The 23,107-nt window shown below is 36.1% G+C and overlaps 1 protein-coding gene across 1 annotated transcript in view; it reads right to left on the minus strand.

Moving 5' to 3' along the window:
* CYLC1 (cylicin 1) overlaps positions 1-23,107 on the minus strand; it is a 77,103-nt gene that overhangs the window by 43,446 nt on the left and 10,550 nt on the right. The window contains exons 3-5 of the mRNA XM_061137600.1: positions 22,209-22,249; positions 20,572-20,690; positions 17,585-19,300 (exon numbers count right to left, since the gene is read on the minus strand). Coding sequence (XP_060993583.1) covers positions 17,585-19,300; positions 20,572-20,690; positions 22,209-22,249 — 1,876 coding nt within the window. The remainder of the gene's footprint in view (positions 1-17,584; positions 19,301-20,571; positions 20,691-22,208; positions 22,250-23,107) is intronic.

The raw sequence follows: 23,107 nt of genomic DNA on the forward strand, positions 1-23,107 counted from the left end.
GAAAGAGAAAAATCTACAACCAAGACTACTCTACCAAGCCAAGATCTCATTCAGATATGAAGGAGAACTAAAAAGCTGTACAGACAAGCAAAACTGAGAGAATTCAGTACACCAAATGAGCACCTCAACAAATGCTAAAGGATATTCTCTACTCAGAAACAGAAAAAAGTCTTATAAAAAAGAGACCAAAACAAAAAAAGTAAATGGTAAGGGGATCACACTTATCAATAATTACCTTAAATGTAAATGGACTGAATGTTCCAACAGAAAGACAAAGACTGGATGAATGAATGGATACAAAAACAAAACCCCTCTATATGCTGTCTAAAACAGACCCACCTCAAACCTAGGGACACATGCATACTGAAAGTGAGAGGCTGGAAAAAGATATTTTATGCAAATGGAGACCAAAAGAAAGCAGGAATAGGAATACCCGTATTAGATAAAATAGACTTTGAAATAAAGACAGTGATAAGAGACAAAGAGCACCCTACATAATGACCAAAGGATCAATCCAAGAAGAAAATATAGCAATTATAAATATATATATGCATCCAACATAGGAGCACCAAATACATAAGGCAAATGCCAACAAATATGAAAGGGGGAATTAACAATAATACAATAATAGAGGGGGACTTCAACACTGTACACAGACCTATGGATAGATCAACAAAATAGAAACTTAGCAATGTAACATAAGCTTTAAATGATACAATGGACCAGTTAGACCTAATTGATATCTGTAGGGCATATCACCCCAAAACAATGGATTTCAACTTTTCTCAAGTGCACATGGAACATTCTCCAGGGTAGATCACATCCTAGGCCATAAATCAGCCTTGGTAAATTTAACAAACATGATCATTTCAAGTATCTTTTCTAATTGCAATGTGCTAAGATTAGATGTCAACTACAGGGAATGAAAATGTATTAAAAACACAAACATATGGAGGCTAAATCACACACATCTAAATAACTAACAGATCATGGAAGAAATCAAAAAGGAAATCAAAACATGCATAGAAACAAATGAACATTTAAAAAAATGACAACTGAAAACATATGGGATTCAGTAAAAGCAATACTAAGACAGAGATCCATAGTAATACAAGCCTGCTTCAAGAAACAAGGGAATCATTAAATAAACAATCCAACTTTTTACCTAAAACAGCTAGAAAAAGAAGAAAAAGAACTCAAAGTTAGTAGGAGGAAAGAAATCATAAGAATCAGAGCAGAAATAAATGAGAAAGAAACAAAGGAGACTATAGCAAAGAACAACAAAACTAAAAGTTTGTTGTTTGAGAAAATAAACAAAATAGACAAACTGTTAGCCAACTCATCAAGAAAAAAGGGAGAAGAATCAAGTTCATAAAATTAGAAATGGAAATGAAGAAATAACAACAGACAAACAGAAATATGAAGGAACATAAGTGACTACTGTGAGCAAATATATGCCAATAAAATGGACAGTTTGGAAGAAATCAACAAATTCTTAGAAAAGAAGAACCTTCCAAAACTGAACCAGGAAGAAATAAAAATCTGAACAGACCCATCACAAACATGGAAACTGAAACTATAATAAAACATTTTCCAAGAAACAAAAGCCCAGGACCAGATGGCTTCAGAGGTGAATTCTACCAAAAAACTAGAGGAAAAACTAACATCTATCATATTCAAACTCTTCCAGAAAACTGCAGTGTAAAATCAACTCCCAAACTCATTCTATGAAGCTACCAACACCCTAATAACAAAACCAGACAAAGATGTCGCAAAAAAAAAAAAAAAAAAAAGAAAGAAAGAAAAGAAAACTGCAAGCCAATATCACTGATGAACATAGATGCAAAAATCCTCAACAAAATTCTAGCAAACAGAGCCCAAAAACATATTAAAAAGACCATATATGGTGACCAAGTGGGCTTTATCCCAGGGATGCAAGGATTCTTCAATATTTGCAAATCAATCAGTGTGATACACCATATTAACAAATTGAAAGATAAAAACCATATGATTATCCCAATAGACGCAGAGAGAGCCTTTGACAAAATTCAACACCCATTTATGATAGAAACTCTCCAGAAAGCAGGCATAGAAGGAACATATCTCAACATAATAAAAACCTTATACAACAAACCTGCAGCAAACACTATCCTCAATGGTGAAAAATTGAAACCATTTCCTCTAAAATCAGGAACAGAACACGGGTGCCCACTCTCACCACTGCTATTCAACACAGTTTTTAATTCCTAGCCACAGCAACAAGAGAAGAAAAAGAAATAAATGTAATCTAGATTGGAAAAGAAGAAGTAAAACTCTCACTGTTTGCAGGTGACATGATACTCTACATAGAAAACCCTAAAGATACCACCAGAAAATTACTAGAGCTAATCAACGAATATAGTAAAGTTGCAGGATATAAAATTAACACACAGAAATCGTTTGCATTCCTATAAACTATTGATGAAAAAAACAGAAAGAGAAATTAAGAAACAATCCCATTCACCATTGCAACGAAAAGAATAAAATACTTTGGAGTAAATGTACCTAAGGAAACAAAAGACTTGTATACAGAAAACTATAAAACACTGATGAAAGAAATCAAAGATGACACAAATAGATGGAAAAATATACCATGCTCATGGATTGGAAGAATAAATATAGTGAAAATTAGTGTACTCCAAAAGGCAATCTATAAATTCAACACAATCTCTATCAAGTTACCAATGGTATTTTTCAAATAACTAGAACAAATAATTCCACAATTTGTATGGAAATACAAAAAAACATGGAAAGCCAAAGCAATCTTGAGAAAGAGGAATGGAACTGGAGAAATCATCCTTCCTGATCTCAGACTATACTACAAAGCTACAGTCATCAAGGCAGTATGGTACTGGTGCAAAGACATAAACGTAGATCAATGGAACAAAATAGAAAGCCCGTAGATAATTCCATGGACATATGGCTACCTTATATTTGACAAAGGAGGCTAAAAAACACAATGGAGAAAAAATCAAACTCTTTAACAAGTGGTGCTGGGACAACTGGTCAACCATCTGTAAAAGAATGAAACTTGAACACTTTCTAACACCTTACACAAAAATAAACTCAAAATGGATTAAAGATCTAAATGTAAGACCAGAAACTATAAAACTCCTAGAGGAAAACATAGGCAGAACACTCTATAACATAAATCACAGCAAGATCCTCTATGATCCACCTCCCAGAATAAAGGAAATAAAAACAAACAAGTGGGACCTTATTAAACTTAAAAGCTTATGCACAAACTGTAGGAAACATGAAAAGGCAGCCTTCAGGATGGGAGAAAATAGCAAATGAAACAATTGACAAATAATTAATCTCCAAAATATATAAGCAGTTCATGCAGCTCAATATCAGAAAAACGAACAACCCAATCAAAAATTGGGCCAAAGAACTAAACAAAAATTTCTCCAAAAATGACATACCTATGCCAGCTGCGACAGACCATGCAGAAGTGTGGCCGTGAGGAGCTACCCCTCGCCCAAAGTCAGGGGTAGGGACTGAGAGCGCCAGGCCGCGACAGGCAGCCGAGAGGAGCAACCCCACCTCCAAGCAGCGGCGGCTGTGGGGCGCAAGAGGGCTGAGAGGAGCTACCACACATCCGAGGTCAGGGGCGGTGGCCGAGAGGAGCTACCCCTAGTTCAAGGTAAGGAACAGCGGCTGTGCTTTGCTGGAGCAGCTGTGAAGAGATATCCCACATCCGAGTTAACAGAAACCCAAGTAAGATGGTAGGTGTTGTGAGAGGGCATCAGACGGCAGACATACTAAAACCATAATCACAGAAAACTAGCCAATCTGATCATAGGACCACAGTCGTGTCTAGCTCAATGAAACTAAGCCATGCCATGTGGGGCCACCCAAGACGGTTGGGTCATGGTGGAGAGGTCTGACAGAATGTGGTCCACTGGAGAAGGGAATAGCAAACCACTTCAGTATTCTTGCCTTGAGAACACCATGAACAGTATGAAAAGACAAAATGATAGGATACTAAAGGGGAACTCCCCAGGTCCATAGGTGCCTAATATGCTACAGGAGTTCAGAGGAGAAATAACTCCAGAAAGAATGAAGGGATGGAGCCAAAGCAAAAACAATATCCATTTGTGGATGTGACTGGTGATAGAAGCAAGGTCCGATGCTGTAAAGAGCAATATTGCATAGGAACCTGGAATGTTAGGTCCATGAATCAAGGCAAATTGGAAGAGGTCAAACAGGAGATGGCAAGAGTGAATGTCGACATTCTAGGAATCAGCGAACTCAAATGGATTGGAATGGGTGAATTTAACTCAGATGACCATTGTAACTCCTACTGTGGGCAGGAATCCCTTAGAAGAAATGGAGTAGCCATCATGGTCAACAAGAGAGTCTGAAATGCAGTACTTAGAAGCAATCTCAAAAATGACAGAATGATCTCTGTTCATTTCAAAGGCAAACCATTCAATATCACGGTAATCTAAGCCTATGCCCCAACCAGTAATGCTGAAGAAGCTGAAGTTGAATGGTTCTAGGAAGACCTACAAGACCTTTTAGAACTAACACCCAAAAAAGATGTCCTTTTCATTATAGGGGACTGGAATGTAAAAGTAGGAAGTCAAGAAACACCTGAAATAACAGGGAAATTTGGCCATGGAGTACAGAATGAAGCAGGGCAAAGACTAACAGAGTTTTGCCAAGAGAACTCACTGGTCATAGCAAACACCCTCTTCCAACAACACAAGAGAAGACTCTACACATGGACATCACCAGATGGTCAACACCGAAATCAGATTGATTATATTCTTTGCAGCCAAAGATGGAGAAGCTCTATACAGTCAGCAAAAACAAGACCAGGAGCTGACTGTGGCTCAGATCATGAACTCCTTATTGCCAAATTCAGACTTAAACTGAAGAAATCAGGGAAAAACACTAAACCATTCAGGTATGACCTAAATCACATCCTTTATGACTATACAGTGGAAATGAGATATAGATTTAAGGGACTAGATCTGATAGACAGAAAGCCTGATGAACTATGGATGGAGGTTCGTGACATTGTACAGGAGACAGGGATCAAGACCATCCTCATGGAAAAGAAATGCAAAAAGGCAAAATGATTGTCTGAGGAGGCCTTACAAATAGCTGTGAAAAGAAGAGAAGTGAAAAACAATGGAGAAGAGGAAAGATATTCCCATTTGAATGCAGAGTTCCAAAGAATAGCCAGGAGAGGTAAGAAAGCCTTCCTCAGCGATCAATGCAAAGAAATAGAGGAAAACAATAGAATGGAAAAGACTAGAGATCTCTTCAAGAAAATTAGAGATACCAAGGGAACATTTCAGGCAAAGATGGGTTCAATAAAGGACAGAAATGGTATGGACCTAACAGAAGCAGAAGATATTAAGAAGAGGTGGCAAGAAAACACAGAAGAACTGTACAAAAAAGATCTTCACAAGCCAGATAATCCCAATGGTGTGACCACTCACCTAGAGCCAGACATCCTGGAATGTGAAGTCAAGTGGGCCTTAGAAAGCATCACTATGAACAAAGCTAGTGGATGTGATGGAATTCCAGTTAAGCTACTTCAAATCCTGAAAGATGATTATGTTAAAGTGATTCACTCAATATGCCAGCAAATTTGGAAAACTCAGCAGTGGCCACAGGACTGGAAAAGGTCCGTTTTCATTCCAATCCCTAAGAAAGGCAATCCCAAAGAATGCTGAAACTACTGCACAATTGCACTCATCTCACATACTAGTAAAGTAATGCTCAAAATTCTGCAAGCCAGGCTTCAGCAATACATGAACCGAGAACTTCCAGATGTTCAAGCTGGTTTTAGAAAAGGCAGAGGAACCAGAGATCAAATTGTCAATATCCACTGGATCATTGTAAAAGCAAGAGAGTTCCAGAAAAACATCTATTTCTGCTTTATTGACTATGCCAAAGCCTTTGACTATGTGGATCACAATAAACTGTGGAACATTGTGAAAGAAATGGGAATACCAGACCACCTGACCTGCCTCTTGAGAAACCTGTATGCAGGTCAGGAAGCAACAGTTAGAACTGGACATGGAACAATAGACTGGCTCCAAATAGGAAAAGGAGTACATCAAGGCTGTATATTGTCACCCTGCTTATTTAACTTATATGCAGAGTACATCATGAGAAACGCTGAGCTGGAAGAAGCACAAGCTGGAATGAAGATTGCCGGGAGAAATATCAATAAACTCAGATATGCAGATGACACCACCCTATGGCAGAGAGTTAAGAGGAACTAAAAAGCCTCTTGATGAAAGTGAAAGAAGAGAGTGGAAAAGTTGGCTTAAAGCTTAACATTCAGAAAACTAAGATCATGGCATCTGGTCCCATCACCTCATCGGAAATAGATGGAGAGACAGTGGAAATAGTGTCAGACTTTATTTTTTTGGGCTCCAAAATGACTGCGGATGGCGACTGCAGCCATGAAATTAAAAGACGCTTACTCCTTGGAAGGAAAGTTATGACCAACCTAGATAGCATATTTAAAAGCAGAGACATTACTTTGCCAACAAAGGTCCATCTGGTCAAGGCTACGATTTTTCCAGTGGTCATGTATGGATGTGAGAATTGGACTGTGAAGAAACTTGCACACCGAAAGTTGATGCTTTTGAACTGCAGTGTTGGAGAAGACTCTTGAGAATCCCTTGGACTGCAAGGAGATCCAACCAGTCCATCCTAAAGGAGGTCAGTCCTGGGTTTTCTTTGGAAGGACTGATGCTGAAGCTGAATCTCCATTACTTTGGCCACCTCATGCGAAGAGTTGACTTATTGGAAAATACCCTGATGCTGGGAGGGATTGGGGGCAGGAGGAGAAGGGGGAGACAGAGGATGAGATGGCTGGATGGCTTCACTAACTCGATGGACATGGGTTTGAGTAAACTCCGGGAGTTTGTGATGGACAAGGAGGCCTGTCATGCTGTGATTCATGGGGTTGTGAAGAGTCAGACATGACTGAGCGACTGAACTGAACTGATGGAAAAAAAAAGCACATGAATAGATGCTCAATATCATTAATTATTGGAGAAATGCAAACCAAAACCACAATGAGGTATCATCTCATGCTGGTCAGAATGGCCACCATGAGAAAATCTATAAAAGATAAACGCTAGAGAGGGTGTGGAGAAAAGTGAACCCTCTTACACTGGTGATGGGAATGCAAACTGATCTAGCCCCTATGGAGAACAGTGTGGAGATTCCTTAAAAAACTGAAAATAGAACTGCCATGTGAGCCAGCAATCTCACTTCTGGGCACACACACTAAGGAAACCATAATTGAAAGAGACACACACACCCCAGTGTTCATTGCAGCACTTTTTACAATAGCTTGGACATGGAAGAAACCTAGATATCCATTAGGAGATGAATGGATAAGGAAGTTGTGGTGCATATACACAATGGAATATTCAGTTCAGTTCAGTTCAGTCACTCAGTCTTGTCAGACTCTTTGCGACCCCATGAATCGCAGCATGCCAGGCCTCCCTGTCCATCACCAACTCCCGGAGTTTATACTTAAACTCATGTCCATCCAGTCAGTGATAGATACTTTTGTATCAGTTCTAATGTGGTGAATGAAACTGGAGCCTATTTCTTTCTTTCTTTTTTTTTTTTTTTTTTATTAGTTGGAGGCTAATTACTTCACAACATTTCAGTGGGTTTTGTCATACATTGATATAAATGGATTTACACGTATTCCCCATCCCGATCCCCGCTCCCACCTCCCTCTCCACCCGATTCCTCTGGGTCTTCCCAGTGCACCAGGCCCGAGCACTTGTCTCATGCATCCCACCTGGGCTGGTGATCTGTTTCACCATAGATAGTATACATGCTGTTCTTTTGAAATATCCCACCCTCACATTCTCCCACAGAGTTCAAAAGTCTGTTCTGTATTTCTGTGTCTCTTTTTCTGTTTTGCATATAGGGTTATCATTACCATCTTTCTAAATTCCATATATATGTGTTAGTATGCTATAATGTTCTTTATCTTTCTGGCTTACTTCACTCTGTATAAGGGGCTCCAGCTTCATCCATCTCATTAGGACTGGTTCAAATGAATTCTTTTTCATGGCTGAGTAATATTCCATGGTGTATATGTACCACAGCTTCCTTATCCATTCATCTGCTGATGGGCATCTAGGTTGCTTCCATGTCCTGGCTATTATAAACAGTGCTGCGATGAACATTGGGGTGCACGTGTCTCTTTCAGATCTGGTTTCCTCAGTGTGTATGCCCAGAAGTGGGATTGCTGGGTCATATGGCAGTTCTATTTCCAGAAACTGGAGCCTATTATACAGGGTGAAGTAAGCCAAAAAGAGAAACACTAATACAGTGTATTAATGCATATATATGGAATTTAGAATCAGTAATGATGATACTATATGCAGGGCAGAAAAGAGACACAGATGTAACAAACAGACTTTTGGACTATGTGGGAAAAGTGAGGGTGGGATGATTTGAGAGAATAGCATTGAAACATATATATTACTATATGGAAAATATATGACCAGTGCAAGTTTGATGGATGAAGCAGGACACTCAAAGCTGGTGCTCTGGGACAACCCAGAGGGATGGCATGGGACAGGAGGAGGGAGTGGGTTCAGGATAGGGAGACACATGTTCACCCATGGGTGATTCATATTGATGTACGGCAAAACCCAGCACAACATTGTAAAGAATTTATCTTCCAATTAAAATAAATTGATTAAAATATTGCAAAAAAGATCTGGATAGCCATTTTCCTAAGGATGACACATTCATGACCAACAGGTACTTGAAAAGATGTTCAAGATCACTAGTCATCAGGGAATTTCAAATCAAAACAACAATGTCTCACAGTTTTTAGATTGGCTATTATCAAAAAGACAAGAAATAAGGGTTGATGATGATGTGGAGAAATGAGAACCCTTGTATACTGTTGGTAGTGATGCAAATTGGTGCAGTCTCTAGGGAAAATAATATTGATGTCTTTCAGAAAATCAAAAATAAAATTGCCTATGACCCAGCAATCCCAATTCTGGGTATTTACCAGAAAAAAAACAAAAACAAAACAATAACTCCAAAAGATATATGCACCCTCATGTTCATTTCCACATTGGTTATAATATCTGAGACATAGAAAAATGAGTACTCACCAATGGTTGAATAAATAAAGAAGTTGTGGAATGTATAAAAAGTGGAATATTATTTAGCCATAAAAAGAAAATCTTGCAATATACAGCAACATGAATGGAAATTGAGGGAATTATGCTAGTAAAATAAGTCAATCAGAAAAAGATAATATTGATATTGAATTTATATACATAGAAAATCCTAAAATAACTAGTATAGCTCATCAGTGAATTTGATAAAGCTATGATACAAAATAAATACACAGAAATTTCTTGTATATCTGTTCACTAACAATTAAATATCTGACAGAGAAATTAAAGAAATAATTAAATTTGCCATTGCATCAAAAAGAATAGTGAAATACCTAGAAATATACCCACCTAAGGAGGCAAAATACCTGTAGTCCAGAAACTATAAGATGCTGATTAAAGAAATCAAAGACAACACAAACAGATGATGATATACATTATGTTCTTGGATTGGAATAATCGCTATCATCAAAAATTATCCTACTTAAAGCAATCCCTGTCAAATTACCAATGAAATTTTCCCCAGAAGTAGAACCCCCCCCAAAAAAACTTACAATTTGTATGGAAACAAAAAGAGACCCCAAATAGCCAAAGCAATTTTGCAAAAGAAAAGCAGAGCTTGAGGAATGAGACTCCCTGATTTTAGGCTATTCTACAAAGCTACAGTCATCAAAACAGTATGGTACTGGCACTGAAATTGAAATATACATCCAAGGAACTGGATAAAAAGCATAGAATAAACCCACACACCTATGGTCAACTAATCTAGGACAAAGAAGGCAAGGATATACAATGGAGAAAAGACAGCATCTTCAGTAAGTATTTCTGGGAAAAATGGACAGTTACATGTAAAAGAATAAAATTAGAAAATTCTATAAAATCATACACAAAAATAAACTCAAATGGATTAAAGACATAAATATAAGATCAGATACTTTAAAATTCTTAGGGGACAGTATAGGCAGAATGCTCTCTGACATAAATTATAGTAAGTTCTTCTATGACTCACCTCCTAGAGTAATGGAAATAATAACAAAAATAAGCAAATGGGATCTAAAAGCTTTTGCATAGCAAAGAAAAACATAAACTAGATGAAAAGATGACCCTCAGAATGAGAGAAATAATTGCAAGTGAAAGTGAAAATTGAAGCCACTCATTCATGTCTGACTCTTTGCAACCAACTGACCAAAGGTTAATCTCCAAATATGAAAGGAGCTCAGGCAGCTCAACATCAGAAAAACAAACAACCCAATAAAAAATGGGCAGAATACCTAAACAAACATTTCTCCAAAGAAGACATACAGATAGCTAATAAACACATGAAAAACTGCTCAATATCTCTTATTATTAGAGAAATGCTAATCAAAATTGTAATGAAGTACCACCTCACACTGGTCAGAGTGGCCATCATCAAAAAATTTACAAATGATAAATGCTAGAGAGAATGTGGAGAAAAGAGAATGCTCTTGCCCTGTTGGTGTGAATGTAAATTGATACAGCCACTATGGAGAACAGTATAGAGATTTCTTTAAAAACAAAAACAATATAACTAGGAATAAAACTAGCATGTGATTCAGTAATCCCACTATTGGGCATATATCCTGAGAAAATCACAACTTTAAAAGGCACAGGTATCTCAGTATTCCCTGAAACACTATTTACAATAGCCAGGACATGGAAGCAACATAGATACCTATTGGCAGATGATAAGATGAAGAAGTAATGGTACATATATACAGTGGAATATTACTCAGCCATAAAAAGGAACACATTTGCATCAGTTCTAGTGAGGTGGATGAACTTAAAGCCTGTTATAAAGAGTGAAGTAAGTCAGAAAAAAAGCAAATATCACATAATAATGTGCATATATGGAATCTAGAAAAATGGTACTAATGAAGCTATATCTAGGGCAGAATTAGAGACATAAACATAGAGAATAGACTTGTGGACACAGTGGGGGAAGGAGAGGGTAGGATAAACTGAGAGAGTAGCATGGAAACATATACATTACTATATATAAATATCCAGTGGGCATTTGCTATGACACAGGGAGCTCAACCTAGTGCTCTGTGATGAGCTAGAGGTGTAGGATAGGGTAGGAGGAGGGTGGAGGTTAAAGAGGGAGGGAATATATGTGTACCTATGGATGATTTATATTGATGTGTGGCAGATACCAACACAACATTGTAAGGCAATCATCCTACAATTAAAAATAAATTGTTAAAAATGTGGTACATATATACAATGGAATATTATGAAACTATTAAAAATAACAAAATACTACCATTTGCAACAACATAAATGGACTTATAGATTGTCATACTGAGTGAGGTAAGTCAGAAAGAGAAGGACAAATATATGTTATCACTTATATGTAGAGTTAAAAAAAATGGTACAAATGAACACATTTCCTGAACAAAAATAGAGTCACAGATGTATAAAATACATTTATGCCTACCAGAGGGATAATAGAAAGGGAGGGATAAATTGGGAGATTAGGATGGACATATACACAGTACTATATATAATACAGATGCCTAATAAGGACCTATTGTGCAGGCCAGGGACTTCAATACTCTGTCACAACCTATATGGGAAAGGAATCTATAAAAAAGTGAATATATGTACATGTATACCATGTATCCTTAGAGATAGCAAGAGAATATTTTATGCAAAGATGGGCACAATAAAGGACAGAAATGGCATGGACCTAACAGAAGCAGAAGATATTAAGAAGAGGTGGAAAGAATACACAGAAGAACTATACAAAAAAGATCTTCATGACCCAGATAACGACGATGGTGTGATCACTCACCTAAAGCCAGACATCCTGGAATGTGAAGTCAAATGGGCCTTAGGAAGCAACACTACGAACAAAACTAGTGGAGGTGATGGAATTCCAGTTGAGCTATTTCAAATTCTAAAAGATGATGTTGTTAAAGTGCTACACTGAATGTGCCAGCAAATTTGGAAAACTCAGCAGTGGTCACAGGACTGGGAAATGTCAGTTTTCATTCCAATCCCAAAGAAAAGCAATGCCAAAGAATGCTCAAAGAACCGCACAATTGCACTCATCTCACACAATAGCAAAGTAATGCTCAAAATTATGCAACACTGTGTAAATTCAACAGTATGTGAATCAATAACTTCCAGATGTCCAAGCTGGATTTACAAAAGGCAGAGGAACCAAAGATCACATTGCCAACATCTGTTGGATCATAGAAAAAGCAAGAGAATTCCAGAAAAACATCTGCTCTGCTTCACTGACTATGCTAAAACTTTGACTGTGTGGATCACAACAAACTGGGGAAATTCTTATGGATATGGGAATGCCACACCACCTTACCTGCCTCCTGAGAAGTCTGTATGCAGGTCAAGAAGCAACAGTTAGAACTGTACATAGAACAATGGGATGGTTCCAAATTGAGAAAGGAGCATGTCAAGGCTGTATATTGTTATCCTGTTTATTTAACTCATATGCAGAATACTCCATGCGAAATGCCAGTTGCATGAAGCACAGGCCGAAATCAAGATTGCCAGGGGAAATATCAATAACCTCAGATATGCAGATGACACCACACTTATGGCAGAAAGTGAAGAGGAACTAAGAGCCTCTTGATGAAATTGAGAGAGAGTGAAAAAGCTGGCTTAAAAGTCAACATTCAAAAAACGAAGATCATGGCATTAGGTCCCATCACTTCACGGCAAACAGATGGGGAAACAATGGAAACAGTGACAGACTTTATTTTCTTCGGCTCCAAAATCACTGAAGATGGTGACTGCAGCATGAAATTAAAAGACCCTTGCACCTTGGAAGAAAATCTATGACCATCCTAGACATCATATTAAAAAGCAGAGACATTACTTTGTCAACAAATGTCCATATAGTCAAAGCTATGTTTTTTTCAGTAGTCATGTAGGGATGTGAGAGTTGGACCATAAAGAAAGCTGAGCACCAAAGAAGTGATGCTTTTGCACTGTGGTGTTGGAGAAGACTCGTGAGTATCCCTTGGACTGAAAGGAGATCAAATCAGTTTTCCTAAAGGAAATCAGTCCTGAATATTCATTGGAAGAAATGATGTTGAAGTTGAAGCTCCAATATTTTGGCCACCTGATGTGAAGAACTGACTCATTAGAAAAGACCCTGATGCTGGGATAGATAGAAAGCAGGAAGAGAAGGGGATGACCGAGAATTAGATGGTTGGGTTGCATTACCAACTCTATGGACATGAGTTTGAGCAAGCTCTGGGAGTGGGTGATGGACAAAGACCCCATGGACTGGCTTGCTGCCATCCGTGGGTCACAAAGAGTTGGACATGACTAAGCAATTGAACAGATCTGATGGACATGTACAAGTGATTTTCTTTGCTGTACACTGGAAACCAACAACATTGTAAATTAACTATACTCCAGTAAAAATTAAAAAAATAATAATAAAATATTGTCTGATATCATATGCAGAAAATTTAGAAAGAAAAACAAAATTGAATTACAGAGAACAGATTGGTTGTTGTCAGATGTGGGGAGGGTGGGCGGTGGACAAAACGGTTCAAAGGAGTTAGCAAGTACAAACTTGCAGCTATAAAAAAAAATGTCATGGAAATATAAAGTAAAGGAGGGCAACTACAGTTAATAATACTGTATGCATATTTGACAATGTTGATAGAATACTTTTTAAAATTTTTCATCACACAAAAATAGTTTGTAGCTGTGCACAGTGATAGAGTTGAATATGCTATTGTCATGATTATTTCTAAATATGTAAAAATATCAAATCTTATGTTGTAGACATGAAACTAAAATATCAGTATATGCCAATTATATCTAAATAAAAAATAGAAAAAAATTAGAATGGAAAACAAACACTCTAAACTTAGTTTTCTACTTCCATTAAATGGAACAAAAATAATTCTTCATTCAATCTTGAGGAGCATGTCAATCTTCACAAGCATAATTTCAATGTGAATTATTTTAATCCAGGAATAATGTTGACCCTGAAACAAGGTACTAGCCTTATTTATGTGCTGCTATAAGAATCAGAAGGACTCTGGTAGGAGGACTAAGGACATGGTTTTTCAAGCTCATACAAAAGAAGACTTAAGATGCATTAACACTATCTAATCATTAATTTCCCACACAAAAGTGAGGTTATATATATTTTCTATTCAGATGTCAATTTAGAATGTAACTTGCACTATTGTGACTTCTTTCCTTCTAAAACGTCTTATTTGTTCATTTTAGTCTAATGTTGCTAGAAAAGAAATACTTAGGAAAATGGATGTCAGATATGATATGATCTGCAGCTCCTTTAGAGATATCAAATTCTTAACCAGTCAAATATAGGCCAGGTGACACTTTTTGAACTGTGGATACAGAAATGAAGGAAAAAAAAAAAAAAAGATCAGGTTCACTGTTGCATGGAGCCTAAATTCTAATGGTTAATGTAACTACCACACAAATGAGTAAACATAACATTTTATATTAAGATACATTCTATGAAGGGGTTTCCCTGGTGGCTCAGTGGTAAAGAATCCACCTGCTGATGCAAGTGTGGGTTTGATCTCTGGGTGGAGAAGACCCCTTGGAAAAGGAAATGGCAATCCACTCCAGTATTCTTGCCTGGGAAGTCCAATGGACAGAGGAATTTGGTGGACTATAGCCCCATAGGGTTGAAAAAAAGTCAAACATGATGTAGCAACTGAACAACAGCAACAACAACAATAGAAATATTCTATGAAGAAAAATAAAGTAGGATTCTGGGTTAGAAGAGTAACTGGACAGTTGTTGTGGGAGGGGATAACATAAGATATAGTAAATCAGGGAAGGCTTCTCCAAAATGATAATATTTAAGTTGAAAAAACAAATGATGAAAAGGACTAGTCATGCAAAAACTGGGGAGAAGAATTCCAAGCAGACGGGACAGTATATGCAAAAGCTTGCCAAGAGAGCAATCTTAATGTATATGAGAAGCAAAAATACTCTAGTTTGGGTAGGTCAAAAAATAAAATGGGAAACTGGTTCAAGATGAGGGTAGAAAATAGATAGAGGCTGGATAATGTAAGCATTGAAAGCCAGGGTAAGAAGTCTGAGTTTTTTATGAATGTAATGGGAAACCATTAGTATTTTAAGCAGTGAACAGTAGAGGCAGCAAGACTCTTGCAGTACTTCAGCAAAGATTATGATGAATATTGGGACTATTTAGGTAGTAGTAATTGAGATGGAAGAAGTGGACTGATTCAGGATATATTTTGGACATAAGGTATACAAGTTTTAGTGATTGATCACATATGAGGGATGAGGTAAAGAGCAGAATCATAGATGATATCCAGATTTTAAAAGATTAAATGGGTGGATGGCAGTGCCATTTACTAAGATGGAGAATATTGGGAAGGACTAGGTTTTGAGATGGGTTAAGAGTGTTATTCATATATGTTAAATTTGACATGTCCAGTAGACTACACTGAAACTTCCAAGTAGGTGTTTAGAATTTGGAACTCATTGGAAAGACCAAAGTTGGCTATATTACTTTTGCAGTTATCAATACATAAATGATATTTAAAACTATTGAATTGGATGAACTCACCAAAGGAGAATTTTAGAGAGAAGGTCCAGGACCAAGACTTAGATCATACTAACGTTAAAGGTGAGGAAGCGTAAGATATAATAAAGGGGGTGAAAAGCTTCCAGTAAGTAGAAAGAACAGGATGGGATAGACTCAAGTAAAGTAAGTATTTTTTTAAAGAAGAAGAGGTTGGTTTAAATGCTGCTGAATTATAGAATAACATGAGGAGAGAAGAGAGCTCAGTATGTGTGGCTACAAGAAGGTATTTGGTAATCCTGAAAAGAGCACTTTTAGTAAAGTGGTAGGGATGGAAGAGCCTGATTACATGGTAGCTATACAAATTTAAGCTTATTACAGTGATGGTATGAATATATGCAAGGCCAGAACATATCCTGAAAGTTTTTTTTTTACAATTAAAATTAATCCTCAGATTCAAGGATTTTGTAGTATTACTTTCTTGTATTTTACATATTTTTCATAAAAACTGCTTTTGGAAAAGAGTTCAGCTTTTCAAGGGTCTCTTTTTTCAATTACCTTAAAATTATACACCAATATATTTTCATTCCAAATTTTGTTGCTTTACTGGTTATCTGCCCCGTTGACTTAGACTGAGCCCTAAACAATGGGGTCATTAATCAGCTTTGTCACAAAGCTGACATTTTGAGTCTGCCAGGAGAAAAATGGACTTAAAATCAGCCTTTTTGAAAGAGATAATAGGGATTCATTCATCTCTCCCACAAATGTAAAATATATGAAGAACAAATGGAAGTCAATACAAAAAGTTTTATTATAAATAAACCAAGGATAGAAAAAAAACTTGGAATACAAGGTAAAGTGAGATTCCCACCATTCATAAGAGGAAATGGAAGCCCTTTGAGATATAAGAACAAGAATAGGGGGACAGAGAGGAAGAGGAGAAAGGGTGGGGGAAAATTAATTAAACATAAGGTCAAGACCCAGACATAACTACAGATGTTCTGAATTTAGCAGGACAGACAGCATGAGACCTACCATGCTGAGAATAGTCAATTAACACTGTGGAAAAGCAGAGGAAACACAGACTGATGCCCAGAAACAATGCAAATGAATCACACCTCAACCAAAAATCAGAGAGCCAACAAGGGAGGACAAGAATGGGAAGAGCAGACCTTCCATCCAAAGTGAAATGTTTAACTAAGCTTCCCTTTACAGCCAGGTTTTAAAGGAAGGGGGATTGAAAGGGAGATCCTCTGTAGGAGAAAAATAGAAAACTTTAAATTTACAGATCCAAAGAGATTGGATCAACCTTGAAAATACTGTTTCGCACCCCTGATTATCAGTACTAGTGACAACTTATAAAGATACTGTTAAAAAATTAAACAATTAAATATGCTTTTTTGCATATCTGAATCCTAGTATGTTATATTTCTATCTTGCTGTATCTGAATTTGGTTGAGCTTTTACCATATTCAGCACTTCCTAGGAAATGTCTTTATATACTACTAAAATATGCCCCTTAGAAATTTTAGCTATTTTCCTTTCTGTTCTTTCATAAGTATAGGGCAGTTAACCACATCTGTAATATGATCCTTTTTACAAATAATTATAAATAATTTCTTAAATACCAAGCCAGTTCTCTCTGCTCCGGTCTAAATACTATTCTTAACTTTTTGACATTTGCTTTGCATCCCTTTTGGGTCCTATGGAAGTACTCTATCTTTTCTCATCTGTGAGTCTCAAACTTGTCAATATTCCAGTAAAAGAGAACTAATCTTCAGAGAAAATATGAATTCAAAATTTAAAATATATCTGTCATTTTTAATCAAATTTTCTCTAAAAAATAAAACAGGAGCAAACATACCAAAGGAGCGTATCTTGGCTTTGGAGGTGGAGGAGGCATCTGGCACTGACAGAGATGTTTGACTCTAGGTGATGGTAGTAAAGGCTCACAAGGAGGTAGTGGTGGTCTTTCTCTTGATGCAGGAACTCTACCTGTACCTATTTTTTTTCCTTTTTCTTTGAATGTAGTCCTCCGGGATGGCATTTTGATTCCTCTTTTTAGTTCCACTGCATCCTTCTTTGAATCTGTAGATGTGGCATCTGATTCATCAACTCTCTTTTTAGGCCCAGGTTTAAATAGAGACTCTTCAGATTCAGCATCTGAACTTTTGAACATTTCAGTCTTCTTTAGGTCTCTTTTGGAAGACACATCAGATTCAGCATCACTAGACTCTGTGTCCTTCTTTGCACTCTTTTTGGCATCTTTCTTTGAATCTCGTTTAACCTTCTTTGACTCCCAGTCAGACTCAGTTTCAGTAGACTCTTCAGATTTCATTGCAGACTTCTTTTTGTCATCTTTCTTTAAATCTTTCTTATCTTTCTTTGAATCTTTTCCACCCTTTTTTGCATCCCCTTCAGATTCAGAGTCAGCATCAGTAGACACAGCATCCTTCTTGGCATCCTTTTTCTTATCATCTTTCTTTGAATCTTTCTTGCCCTTTTTTGAATCTTTCTTTTCATCCTTTGAGTCTCCAGATTCTGCATCGGTAGACTCTGCATCTTTCTTGGCATCCTTTTTCTTATCATCCTTCTTTGAATCTTTCTTGCCCTTTTTCGAATCTTTCTTTGCATCCTTTGAGTCTCCAGATTCTGCATCAGTAGACTCTGCATCTTTCTTGGCATCCTTTTTCTTATCATCTTTCTTGCCCTTTTTTGAATCTTTCTTTGCATCCTTTGAGTCTCCAGATTCTGCATCAGATGCAGCATCCTTCTTGGCATCCTTTTTCTTGTCATCTTTCTTTGACTCTTTCTTGCCTTTCTTTGCATCTTTTGAGTCTCCAGATTCTGCATCAGTAGACTCTGCATCCTTCTTTGCATCCTTCTTGGTGTCTTTTGCTGCACCCTTCTTATCTTTCTTTGCATCTTTTGAATCTACAGATTCAGCATCAGAGCCCTTCCCCTTTGCATCTTTTTTTGCATCCTTCTTTGTGGGCTTCTTTGAATTATTATGTGAATAATTCTTTAACCACATATCAAATTCCATGGATTCAGCATCTGATTCCCCTAAATGCATCATTAAACCCACATTTGAACTATTTTTTGAGAAAGTCTCTGATATGGCATCAGAATTATTCTTTGAGCTCTTAGAGTACTTCTTTGTACTTATGGATTCAAAATCCATCTCCTTGGAATCTTTTGAATATCTCTTATCTTTTTTTGGATGCTGTATTGAAACTTGTATAGAATCTTTGGATTCTGGGTTTGCTTCTGATTTGGACTTTAACTTCTTAGATAGTTGACTTTCATGTGATGATTTTGATGGAGTTTTATCTGCTTTATTTCCTCTTTTAGGTTTCTCATCTATTTCATGTGGGCCTGTGTCTTTCTTGGAAATTTTCTTCAAAGTTGTTCCTTTTTGGTCATCTTTGCACTTTTTAGAATGGGTTCTATGTCTGAATGAGGCCTGTCTCCTGATGGTTAAATTAATAGATGGACTTTGAATTTTTTTCCTTAAAGAATGCCTTATCCATATATGAGCTGGCTTCTGAAGTTCATCTACATTTCTTTTGTCATGTCTCTGAAAAAAATGGTTTGAATAATGATAAGTTTTTTAATGAGTTTTATCTTTTTTATATTGAAACAAATAGTCTAGCTTTTCGATGACCATCTATTTAGATTGTGTCTTGTTTCTTTTTCAACATTCTCTGTGTGTTTGTATGTGTATGTGAGAAAACTCCACTTTGGAAATAAAATGAATTTAAGAGGAACCTCAGAATATCCTCAGTGATTCATATTAGGATAAGAAGGGGTCCACAATGATTCATGACATTTCAGGACCTGGCCTCACAATAGATAATAAATTCCTTTAGAACTCTTACATGGGAGAGATATTTTGAAACATTTTGCATACCCTTCTGCCCCAAAATAGATAAAAAAATAAGCTGATACTCTTGAAGTTAGTCATGATAATTCTTATGATAGTTTACAATTCTGTAGGCTTCAGGGTTAGCCTGATTTCTACATCTACTTTCAAGATTTTCTTACCAAATCGAAAACCTAAGATCTCTGCTGTGAAGCACTGCTGAAAACAAATACATAAAATAAAACAAGTGTCTTATCTGCATTAATTAGTGTAGCAGTAGCGTATTATTATAATTATATATATTTTTTACTTCTGTCCAAACATTTGTCAAGGCTGGTTGTCATAGTGACCACATAGACTAATTTTACATTTACTTCTTATATTTCTTCCATTGTTATATGGAATGAAAGGAAGACCATGAAGAGAAGCATGAAACTTGGATCTCTATAGATGTAAATAAATGGCCCTTGAATAAATGCATTGACTATAGCTCTGCTTTGGGAGATGCTTTTAAAACATATTTTGCTATCACTATGGGTGACCTCTGTAAGCTAACTTTTCTTTTGGTTAGTTGAAAGGATAACTCCACTTTATAAAAAAAAATAGAAAACTTGAATCTCCAAGTATCTGGTATTTGAATTCTAGATTAAAGAAAATGTAAAGGCCCTGAAACCTCAAGATTGGCTCCTATTCTAAGACTCAAATTTTACATGTTTTTGCAGCTGGTAAACATTTCCTAAGAGATCCCACCAGTTTCAGTATTAGATTCTCCAGCTTACCTAGCCTATGAGCTTTAAAATGCCTTTGAAATGGAGAAACACATAGAAGTTCAATCAGAAACAGCTGGAGACAATCTGCTACACAGGAAATTATACACCTAAAATATTTGCCTCCTAAAGGTATCAAAATTCAAATTATGTATTTTATTTGTATGTATGTATTGTAACATATTATATTTAATTAAAAATGATCTTGTCAATACTCACAGGAGCTGTGATTTGTATTTCTGAAGGTCTTAATCTCTTTTTTCCACCTGGCTGGGATGGTTTGGGAAATGCTATAGTGAAATATTGTTGATTCCATAATTTTTTGCTTGATTCAATGACTGAAATGAGAGAGGATAAGAAACAATTTTGCAGCTAATAGCCAGATTTTCATCAGTCCTGAAATATTCCTGAGCAAGGAATATAGTTTAATTTAAACTAAATTATAACTCAAAATACAGTCCCCCCGCCTAGAGTTTGTAGTTTATTTGCATGCCAGTTAAGGGAAAATAAAAATTGATTATTTCGTTTAGAACCAAATTAAGTTTAAAATGACATTTGTAATTTTACTTTCTAGATTAAACCAACATATGCACTACCCTGTGTAAAATAGATAGCTAATGGGAAGCTCCTGTATAACACAGGGAGCTCAGCTCAGTGCTCTGTGATGACAGAAGGGGTGGGATGGGGGAGTGGAAGGGACGCTCAATAGGGAGGGGATGTATGAATATTTATAGCTGATTCATGTTGCTGTGCAGCAGAAACTAACAAAACACTGTAAAGCAGTTATCCTCCAATTTAAAATATAATGAAAATAATAGTTACAGTAATACAACCAAACAATAGGAATGGAAAATAAAGAAACTGTTTCCTTCCAAACATCTCCATCGTCTCCACTACCTTCATGTCATTTTGTTCAGATTGCAGAGCATATGACTTCTTCTATAGTCCCCATAATAGCTATTAACAGAGCATCAGTTGAAAGTCTCAATTGATTAAATGTTTATGTTACTTCTCCTCTGTCCTCAATGACATCCCAAGCCATAAAAATTAGGGCCACAGGCCCAGATGCTACATTCAGTTCTGACACTCTTATTTAAAGAAGGGGCATGCACACATTCGAGGGCATCCAGAATAGAGTGATCAGGAGGATCAAGCTATCTGGAAGCTATCAAAAGAAGAAAAGTGGGATAGTTTAGATAGTTCTTCTGGAGATTAACAAGAGATGTGATCATTATACTCAAATATTTAAAGAGCTGTTACATAAAAGAGTAGTAGTAATAGTAGTAATAAGATAGCTGCAACTGCTAACATATATATAGCACTTGCTATATGCTGGACTGTGTTTTAAGCACTTTATATATATCAACTCTTAGTCATTGCAACACTTTGAATTAGTTAATATAATTTATGATTAACTCCATTTTACAGATGTAAAAAAATAAAGCACCTAGAGAGGTTAAATTACTTGCCCCCAAATCATAAATTTAGCAGAAGAGTTAAGATTCAAGCACAGATAGTTTGGCTCCAGAGTCCATGCTCTTAGTTACAATGTCAGAGACTTTTTTGCTTCCTGAGGGAATAACTAGAATCAATGGATAAAAGTTGTAGCATTGCAGGTGAATTTCAACTCAATATATTAAGAAATTTCCTAAGGTTTTAGCTGTTCAACACATGAACTGTCAACTTTCTTCTTTCTGACTACAGGAATACTTTAAACACACAGACACACATACCAATATTCATGCTTCTCTTAGATTTTAACAAAAACTCAAGGATTTTTTATGCTTTATCACATTGAATGGAAGACATTAGTTATTTTCCCTAAAATTATTTTCAAATATAATTTAAATTCTTACTTGGTATGGAATTATCATATGTTTTGATGTTTATTTCTTGCCTGTTTAAAAAAGAAAATGTTTTAATTGAATTTGTACTATGGCTAATAATAATAATAACTATTATTACTAAGATGCCTTTAATAGTAATGCTGTCAGAAATCTGATGTGTTCTCTGTATTCCATTATCTAAGACTGTCTACCTGTAATCCACAATTACCTTCCTCTAAATCAAGTTATAGATGTATATGACTGTATTTCTCATCAGAAACTTGAATAAAAATAGACTATAGATCAAAACTGAAATAAAAACACTCCAATTAAAGTAAATAAATTAATTTTAAAAACTTGGTAAAGAGAAGGAAATATGATCTTATGTGCATATCTAAATAAACTTACTAATGACAAATTTAACTTAGTAAAAAAAATCCACTAATTTGAAAAATTCTATAACATGTAAAATATCTTATTTAATTATATAGAGCAATAAATAGAATTAGTTCCCCTGCAATTTTCTAATGAAAACATCTAAATCAGTATGAACCATATATCTTCTAAATTCACTACATAAATTTTGAAGACAACTCACCACTTTTTAATATTTTTAGTACTTAAATTAAATTAAAACACTAATGATGTGTGAGAGGGAAACATATAACTGTTGATCTGTATTTTGAGTTGCTCCTACACATAGGAAAATTGGTCCATGGTATTTTCCATTTGGAAAGTACTCATTTAATTTTGTAATGATTGTGTTGTCTATCGAATATACACATGGTATAATTTGTTTTTTATTTTAAAATTTTTATCTTTTTAAAATTGTATTTTATTTAAGTATTGCTTCCTTATTAATTAGCAGGAACAGTAGAATGTGACCATCGCTAATTCTGAGATTGTACTTCTGTGTGCTAAGTCACTTC

The sequence above is a fragment of the Dama dama genome, chromosome X (genome assembly GCF_033118175.1).
Source record: "Dama dama isolate Ldn47 chromosome X, ASM3311817v1, whole genome shotgun sequence".
Classification (NCBI taxonomy): domain Eukaryota; kingdom Metazoa; phylum Chordata; class Mammalia; order Artiodactyla; family Cervidae; genus Dama; species Dama dama.